Source organism: Chanos chanos, chromosome 7 (genome assembly GCF_902362185.1).
Source record: "Chanos chanos chromosome 7, fChaCha1.1, whole genome shotgun sequence".
NCBI lineage: Eukaryota > Metazoa > Chordata > Actinopteri > Gonorynchiformes > Chanidae > Chanos > Chanos chanos.
Genome location: NC_044501.1, coordinates 30,520,490 through 30,530,323, shown reverse-complemented (window position 1 = coordinate 30,530,323; position 9,834 = coordinate 30,520,490). Strand labels below are relative to the sequence as shown.

Below are 9,834 nucleotides of genomic sequence, written 5' to 3'. Positions count from 1 at the left end.
TGGGCAGGCTGAGTGGAAGAATGTTCTGGAAGAATGCAGAGGAGACACACTGGCCTGTCAGTCAAGAGTGAAGTCACCTTCACTATACATCCAACTGGGCTGTGAGGGACAAAGCTAGGTCAAATCATCAATTCACGATATGTATTTCTTGGTTTGATCATTTATTATACGCATTACCAGGACAGGCATTATTCTACAATAATTTAGGAGATCAGAACCTGATGCTGTGGTAGAGTTATATAGACTATATTTTGAATGAATATATAATATTTAATATGAAACAATGACTTGCAAATTTCTCAGTAGGGTTAAGTCCCTTTTAAATGAACAGAGGTACAATAGAGTATCCCAGGGAACAGATTAAGGTTAAGTTTATACAAGGTTAAGTTTATTTCGAGAAGGGTTTGAATACAGATGGAACAGACATAGACTAATTAAAGGACCTAAGCACTGCTGAAAGGTTTAATGTAAATGATGTCTTGTTTTCTGCGTGCTTAAACAAATTCAGCGATACTAGGGTGTCCTAATTACCACCCTCAGTTTAGGAACTGGGTTTGTGTGTTGAATCCCTATGTAATATTTCCAATACGTGCACACAAGGAAAATCCATTCACTGAATGTTACTGCTCATCATTAGACTACCAGTTCTTTATGGAGTACAAGTTAGCAGTCTACTGATAGTAGTAGTCTAGTGACATAAAATCTGTGCTATGACACAAAAAAGAGACTTTGCACAATCCAGCTCCCACATACAACTTGTGGAAAATCTAGTAATTATGTCACATAAACTCAAACAACAGTAAAACTTTTAAAGGCACATAAATCAATCAAGTTATAAATTCCGAGACATCTTTCATCTTCTGTGTGACTTAAAATAGGTCAATAAATGATTGAGAAAGTTCAGGAACCACAGCTTTAAGCATCTGGTTTTAACTACACTCTTGCAGATTGTTAATGAGATTCAGACAGACTTAAATACGTTTCGGAAGAAATAAAAGTTGAACACAAAGGATATCTAGTTAATAGACGTAAGACAAAACAAACCAGTCATATGTCACATGAGGCCAACGTGTTTTGACCACACTGTACAGTTCTTCATATGGATAAAACAGATGGTCACATCTTTTAATAGAATAAGTCGACCCACAAGCAGACGTGGAAAGACAACATCAGTGTATAAACTGATATTTAATAGAGACCATTACATACATACCTAAAATAAATTACAACCTATGGTAGTGAAAAATATTCAGCATAAGTAAGAATGTACAATATAGAGCATGTCTAGGCATTAGTATGCACACAGCTGATCTGAGATCAGAGCTGACATCGCTCTAATGCTGTAAGGGTTACTATTTCAGGGCTGGCATTGAACACCAAGAGGGCATTTTAGTCACCTGACTCACACTCACTCATGAGCTCATTTCCCATCTATAGAGAGCAGCTTTTCTGAGAAAAACGGGTAATATCCATCTAATGGATTCAGATGAGTTTCCCCTCTTATGTGATCAAATTAAACAAGTGACATGCAGGAAAGGAAATGTAGGTGTGACTCCTCTATTGACTCCTCATGAGTGGATATAAACAAGATCTCATTTTAAAGAGGAACACTGCCATCTAGTGGAAGCTTCACAACCTAACATTAGTGGTAGCAGAAGTCTTGCTAGTGGTAATAACAGGCTATTGGTGGAAACAGCATTGCTAGTATGAAAAATTAAGAAGGGTTTATGATGTCATAATGACACTACAGAACTTTATGTACACCCTGTTAAAGCTGAGTCACCTGTTCTGGGAACTCGAACTGGCTTTTAACTGAACAAAGCTTTAATTAAAAAGGTTTTCGGGCATCTTTTCAGTGACAGCTTAAAAAGCATTTACATAGCTAGGCCATTTCTGCCCCATTAGGTTAGAAAATGGCACCCTCTCCTAACTGTCAGCTTCAAGGCAGGGCAAATACTGAGTGTCAGTTTTTAGTTCTGATTGGTTGCACAGTTGATTGAATACATATAAATATAAATGCATTTAGCAGACGCTTTTATCCACGTGAGGCGTAACACAAACCAAGCATGTAGTCATGAAGGAGTTGGCTGTGGTATAAGGGCCACAGTTAAGTTCAGCATTAGATCAGATACGGGTGAAAGAACAATGAAGGATGTAAAAGAATGAATGATACACAAACACAGGTAGAAATAGTGCTAATGAACAGGGACTGCGAAAGTGCAAGAGAAGAAGATATCACACAGCATTGAGGATGATGAAGTGCTAATAGTTGAGATGCTACGGACAATTATCAAGAAAACTCCTACACTACCACAACGACAACATCAGTCTGTTTCACCATAATCTAAAGCTATAGTTTAGCATGCAGAGTTTTAACGCATTGAATGCCTAGTTTACCAAAACTGAGTTTGGGGAGATTAGGGGGACTTGGAAGCACCAGAAGTGGAAGAGGGAGGAAAAGAAAGAAAGAAGGAAAGAAAGAAAGAAAGAAAGAAAGAAGTGACTGAGGGTCTGTGAGGAGGAGAAAGAGGAGCGGGAGCACCTGAGAATGTGTGAAACAGCCCTGAGGAAAAATGAATGGATGGGGACTGGGAGAAAGAGAGAAAAAGCAAGGTTGAGAGGGCACTAAGGAAAAGAGAAAGAAAGAGGTGGCCTAACATATAGAGACACAAGGCTAAGACAAAGGATCTGTACTCACGTGAAGAGGCGGAACCAGGGCATTCAACGCATGCACAAAGACTGCATGTGACTCACCTGTACCTTTGCGCCCGTTCTGAGAACAGATTTCTTGCTCAACACGTGACATATGAATTTTCAAACCATCACAGGTCATCTCAGTTAAAACGTCATGACCAGAGGAGAACACTTGCAATGTTTTATTTATTTATTCATTTATTTTGTCCAAGTTCCATACACTTACTTAAGCTCCAAATTCCAGATATCCCTTGCAAAACCTCTTACTGCCCCAAACAATGAGAATTAAAGGTTATTGGGAAGGGACAAGAAATACACATTTGAAAAATGACGTAAATGCAACCTTTACAGCAACAAGATGAACTTTATTTGAGCCACAGATGAGTGAAGAAGAATGAGAAAATTCCAGAACAGTGTTAGTGGTCCAAACAGTCAAAATGTAGAGACACAAACATATGGTTCCAGGCTGTAGACCAAGCTAATGCTTAGCACTGGAATTCCTGCAGCATCTTCCCATAAGAAAACAATAAGATAATAACGGGAAACAAAATTCAAAATATAAAAAGATTATGACATGTTTCAATTAAGTTATACAAAAGAGAGGTTTACCTTCACTAAAATAATGAATAAAATAAAATAATAATTTTGGTTTTAATACACAGAGACTAATTTGATATAATAAATATTTTTTTCAGACATCCAGGTCATGACATAATTTTACATTTAAGATAACGTTTTGTAGATTATATTTAAAGAGGAAAAAAAAAAGCATAATGTTTTTTTGAGGCTCTTTTTGTACAATATGCGATGCTATATTTCTGTAGGTAAATAACTGATTGTTAAATATCCGGTAGTGAATTTTAGAGCGACATCTCGTCATTGTCTGAGGTTAAATTTACAGGATTGCATTCAAAACTAAGGTCTGTATGTTTGAGGATCCACTTGCACATATATGCGAGCATGTTTTTCTTAACTATCAACGTGACATTTCCCAGTCCTGTTCCTGTGAACCCACAGCTAAACCTATTTTAGGGTTCTCTCCGATTTACCTAGTCAAGGAGTTGGTAATTAGCTGTTGAGTTGAATAAGGTGAGTTAACTCATCGTGAAATGCTCTGTTAATGGGTATGGAACAGAGAACTAACTCTTATTCAGACTGATATATTTCTTTGCACTGTAATACATGTATTACATATATTTTCCTTACAATACCATGTAAAACATTCTGAGGATATCCTTTCAGGTACATACGTGTGTGCATCTGTGTGTTCAAGTGCAATGGATTGCTTGAATATCTGAAAATTAAGGCACATTTTACAAAATGTCTGTCTGAAAACAAACACGTATACACATAAAGTCTTAGAAATCAAAACAGCACTAATGCGATAAACTTTTGAAAATGGGGTTACTGCAACAAATGTTGAGTGAGTGAGAAAACACTTTTTTTTTATGTTGTTGTTGTGTTCACAAACCAGGCCTGAAGGTTGTTTTTTTTTTTTCTTTGTTTTTTTGTTCTCAGCAGACGGGAGTATTACCCACATTCCTTAGTGGTGATTCAAGATTCAAAACGAACACAGCTTTTTTTAAAACCACCTGTGCTGATTGGTTTGAATCTTCTGGTACTTTCACAAACGCACTCTTTCGTCTGTAGCAGTAACACCAGTATTTTTTTTATCACAGTAATCATGAGTCGTTTATTTTTTTTTTTCCTTTTCTTGGAAACAGCATGAAGATCATAATGAGTAGTGCGCATCGAGTTTGCCCTGAATTTAAGATTACAATCATAGACAGCAGGAGGCCAGAGGTTGGGACTGAGATTAAAATCTCAAGAGTGTATGAGATTTAGGGGATTAGCTGTTTACAGGCTAAATTTTAGTGAACTCACTCCTCAGTCATGGTAAGCAGTCTGGGAGCCACATAAAACAAGAAGGTCCCTGGAAATGATTTCCTCTGGCCCTCACATACGACTCTAAAACTTTTCATATTAGACTTTTCATATTACAGTCAATACTGCGGCATAGCCATATAATACACAGTTTTACACAGTCAAATTTTTACCAAAGGGGAGAGTTCCTAAGGCCATGTTTCTGTAAAAAAAAAAAATAAAGTGATGACTGATTGGTAGACAGAAGGTTCTAAGCCATGGGCCCTCCCACAAAGCGAAAACTTAATCATGCATGTGACAGAGGTTGAATGAAAAGAATGCAACCACGGTAACCAACAGGACAATGATAATTCACCATCAGAACAGAAGATGTAATAAAAACAGATGTAAAACAGTATCATGGACTCCTACAGGTGCACTTACAGATAGAACATTAAGTTTACACCTTTTCTACAATAATATGTGGCTTATGATATGAAGTTGCACAATGCGGTTGATTTGCATAAATCAAATTTTGGCAGCTGCGTGGATGCACAATGATAAAGACCAAACTTAATATTCAGAAGAGATGCGTGCATTCACGAAGCAGCTCGAGATGGAAAGGTGAACAGAGGTCAGGATTCAATTTTTTTTTTCTATACAGAACAGAGAACCTGTTTAGATGGTAACTACACTGTCGTACACGGATAACTTCGTTAATGGCATCAAATTACATGGCCAGCACTGTAATGAAAAAACACAAACACACAACCAAACACGAAACCCATTGGTCCATCCTGAACACCCATCACCTCACTGCTAATACCAAATCAAACAGAAAACATACATTTATTATCTTAAAAAAAAAACTTCAAACCTTATTGTTCCCATGTTAAGAGACACATACCGCCCTGATGTATTTACCAAAGGCCTCTGAACTTTTTTTTTCTATTATACAGCTGTCACTGAGTTTGGGAGCAACTCTTAGGATAGAATTTCCTAAAATACAGGAAAATTTGCTTATTGTAATGTCGATCTATTCTGCTCCGAACCAGCTAAGGATGTATTGATAAAATGGCCGTAACACTCGTGTGATTGAATATCAGTGCGTTGGGCTATGTTGCCCAAAGATACAACAGGTATTTTTACTCATACAATATGTGTGAGTGTGTGCGTGTGTGTGTGTACGGTATGGGTGTAAGTATGTGTGTGTGTGAGTGGGTGTGTGTACGGTATGGGTATAAGTATGTGTGTGTGTAGTGTGTGTGTTAATACTGAGGTTTCCACAGTATGATCTGTTTGTCTTCTCCTCCTGTAATCACACTGCTGCCCTGTTCATTCATCCATATCGTGGAAACGGCACCTGCACAAAAAGGTTTTGTGAGTGGGAGCTTGTGTGTGTGTGTGTGTGTGTGTGTGTGTGTGTGTGTGTCTGTGTGTGTGCATGTGTGCACGCGTGTGTGTATTAAGTTTCACTGAATTCAGAGTAAAATGACCAGGCTACGTGACAGACGTTACAAATAAACTCCAGAATGAGTGTGTCATTGCTTGTTAACTCCACAGAAGATTAAAATTGCATGTAACGATCAGTACAAAAACTAAAGGCACAGAGCAACATGGATTATGTCCGATTTTCCATGAGTGAGAGTGTGTGTATCGCTGAATGGGTACCTGAATGGGCAGGTATTTTGTGAGTCACTTTGCTGCTGAGTAGGTCCCACACAAACAGATGACCTGACCGTCCCCCCGACAGTACCGTGTTACCATCCCAACAGAAACACCTGTTACCATAGCAACATCAAGGGTCAGGAAAGGTGTGTTATTTTTTCAGGAATTGATGTCAGTGTGAGTTTGTTTTAGAAGTATGCGTGTTGAGTGCATGCGTGTGCCTGTGCATGTTTGCGCCGTACCTCTGCTCCTCATCTGCGGACACAGTGGAGATTAGCATTCCGGTCTGTACATCTGTGACCTTCAGACAGCAATCTTCCCCCACACTCAGAATGTGTCGACTGTCTGAATGACACACCATGATTCCCACATTAAACAAACGAAAAACAAAAGCCCCTCTGATAATATAACATATACACTAACTCCAACTCTCCAACTCTCTCTCTCTCTCACACACACACACACACACACACATACACACACATACACACACACAGCGCACAGACACAGCGCACAGACACAGCTCACAGACACAGCTCACAGACACAGCTCACAGACACAGCTCACACTAACCCACCAGGACTGAAGGCCATTTGGTGGATCTTTCCGGAATGGCAGTTGAGCTGATGTAAGAGGGAGGAGCTGGTGATGTCCCACACACTCAGTGTGCCCTCTTTAGTACCTGAGGCCAGCAGTGTACCAGCAGGGCTAAGAGCTATGGTGTTCACCTGCCCAAAGAAATAAAACACACACACACGCACACGCACACACACACACATACATACACGCATTCAACTGAATTACATCATTTAGTTTCACACTTTTACAAATGGCATAATAAAATGAGTGAGAGAAAAGTTAAAATGTAAAGAAAAATAATAATGTTATATAATGTGAACAATGATAGAATATAACATTAAGGACAGATACTAAGGACATACAATAGTGCAGGAGCATGGCTTATGGTATAGTGTGTGTGTGTGTGTGTGTACTGTGTTCTAGTAGCACGGACCAAATGCTCTCATGAGGCTGTAATCTTGGGCATTTGCTTGTTCCACTTGAGAAAACTGAAGAAATTGTATTAAAAGGCACCAAAATATTTCTTTGGTTATGGTTACAGTTAGGAATAGGTTACAAATCTTACATAAATAGGTTACAAACCTTACATAAACAGGTAGATTATATTAAATGTCAATAAAAAAAGTATCAGCTAGGATATAAAGACGTGTGTGTCCCTGTGTGTATGTGCCTGTGTGTGTGTGTGCGTGCGTGCGTGCGTGTGAGATTCCATCCTCACCCCAGCTTCATGTTCAAACTCAGCCAGCAGTTCAAACTGAGTTCTCTTGTTGTTGGAGATGTCAGAGGCCATGCACTTCCACACCTACGAATACATCACACACACACACACACCATTAAAGACCCGGTTCCCAACAGGTGTCAGACAGCACGTCCTGCTCTCAGATCAGTGGTCTCTGACCTTTACAGTGGAGTCCCAGGACGCCGTGTACAGCTGATTATCCCTCCAGCATATGTGACTCACTGCATCGTCATGTCCCATCAGAGTGTCCTGCCTCCTGCCAAAGGCTATCGAGTAAAAATACCTATACACACACACACACACACACACACACACACACACAGAAAGAGAGAGAGAGAGAGAGAGAGCGAGAGAGAGAGCGAGGGATATGAAAGAGAGAAAGGGGGGAACAGGCAGTGAGAAAAACAGAAAAATTGTGCCACTAATAGCAAAAGAAGTGATGATAATGATGATGATGGTGATGATGATAATGATAATGATGATGATGATGATAATGCAGAGGAGGAGGAAGAAAAGGATGTAGAATAAGGTACTTACACATTGTTATCCCATGAGGAGCAGACTACAGTTTTATCTTCGGGTAACATCAGACAACAGGACAATGCCTACAGAGAGGAAGAGATAATGTCATAAAGACACGTGTGCCACTGTGTACCATCTGAGATATTTAGTTTGAGACTTTTTTCTGTGTGCGTGTGTGCGTGTGTGCGTGCGTGTGTGTGAGAGAGAGAGAGAGAGAGGATTTTTTTGTTGAGAAAAGAGGGAGTAAATAAGGAGGAAAGAGACCAAAACCAGACAAAGAATCTGACGAGTTTTGTGTATGTGAGAGAGAAAGGAAGGACATATGTTTGTGTATTTGTGTGTATGTGTGTGCGAGAGAAAAGAGGGGTGTATGTGTGTGTATTTGTGTGTGTGTGTGAGTGAGAAAAGAAGGGCATATGTTTGTGTAGTTGTGCGTGTGTGAGAGAGAAAAGAAGGACATATGTATGTGTAGTTGTGTGTGTGTGAGAGAGAAAAGAAGGACATATGTATGTGTAGTTGTGTGTGTGTAAGAGAGAAAAGAAGGACATATGTATGTGTAGTTGTGTGTGTGAGAGAGAGAAAAGAAGGGCATATATATGTGTAGTTGTGTGTGTGTGTAAGAGAGAAAAGAAGGACATATGTATGTGTAGTTGTGTGTGTGTGTAAGAGAGAAAAGAAGGGCATATATATGTGTAGTTGTGTGTGTGTGTAAGAGAGAAAAGAAGGACATATGTTTGTGTATTTGTGTGTGTGTAAGAGAGAAAAGAAGGACATATGTTGGTGTAGTTGTGTGTGTGGATGGTTGATTACCATATTGGAAAAGGACACACTTCTCTGCATTGCACTGGCCTCTTTAGAAAACATCTTTAGTGTAGAGTCTGTTGGAGAGTGAGGGAGAGGAACAGAGGATAAATAATTAAAGACAGGAATAAAAGCTTCAAAACAAATCCAATAAGCACAGACACAACAGTTCACACAGCAGCTCCATTGTTATATCTGGCCTTGTAATGCACTAACGGGCAGGAAAAACATACAAACGATTCACCGGGTTTATAATAAAAAATGAATGTGGTCTTCCTTTGCACCCTCAGCGGTGTTTATGTTACCATACAGACTTAAACAGGAAGTGATGTCACACAAATGACTGTAGAATTCTGATGACATCACAGGAAGAAGGGATTCACACCTAACTGGTTTTTGTTTTTTCGGCATTGCACAATGACTCTCTCAACCAACGCTCGTATACAACAGAAACTACAGAACATAAAAACGGTGTGATGGTGCAGTACTGAGATATGATGGTAAAATGAAGTTGTTGGATAATATACTTAATGGAATGGAGAAGGATAAAGCTGTCAAAAACTAAGACAGGCGTTTTGGTTATTTGAAGTGTTTTGTTTCGAGATAGGACTGCGTTTTTGTTTGTTTATTTGTTTGTTGCTTTTGACGTTTTAAGGTCCTGACCTTGTGATGTGGAGAAAATAGACGCTCCGTTGCGTGTCACAGCAATGCCCGTTACGGCCCTGGGTTACCATGACAACAGAGTACCTGGGTTAGCCATAGATAACAACTTGTACACACCCAAAACACACCTGTAATTTTCCCAAGCACAGACACACAAAACGTACACAACACTCTCTCAACATTCACAGATTTAATGAACTGCACAGTTGACTCACACAAAACATAAGTAGCACACACACAGACACACACACAGACACAGAGAAAAACAGACATATCCTTACTCTTTGTGTATCTTGTGGCAGGAT

General features: G+C 39.4%; 1 protein-coding gene across 2 annotated transcripts in view; it reads right to left on the bottom strand.

Annotated features, from left to right (window-relative positions):
- Positions 1–5,806: 5,806 nt before the first annotated feature.
- nsmaf (neutral sphingomyelinase (N-SMase) activation associated factor) overlaps positions 5,807–9,834 on the bottom strand; it is a 12,835-nt gene continuing 8,807 nt past the window's right edge. For both annotated transcript variants that reach the window (XM_030779883.1, XM_030779884.1), the window contains 10 exons: positions 9,811–9,834; positions 9,530–9,588; positions 8,876–8,943; positions 8,081–8,148; positions 7,703–7,826; positions 7,523–7,606; positions 6,803–6,953; positions 6,468–6,570; positions 6,229–6,338; positions 5,807–5,920 (listed from right to left, as the gene is read on the bottom strand). The exon at positions 9,811–9,834 is cut by the window's right edge. In XM_030779883.1, coding sequence (XP_030635743.1) covers positions 5,826–5,920; positions 6,229–6,338; positions 6,468–6,570; positions 6,803–6,953; positions 7,523–7,606; positions 7,703–7,826; positions 8,081–8,148; positions 8,876–8,943; positions 9,530–9,588; positions 9,811–9,834 — 886 coding nt within the window. In that variant the 3' untranslated portion in view covers positions 5,807–5,825. The remainder of the gene's footprint in view (positions 5,921–6,228; positions 6,339–6,467; positions 6,571–6,802; positions 6,954–7,522; positions 7,607–7,702; positions 7,827–8,080; positions 8,149–8,875; positions 8,944–9,529; positions 9,589–9,810) is intronic.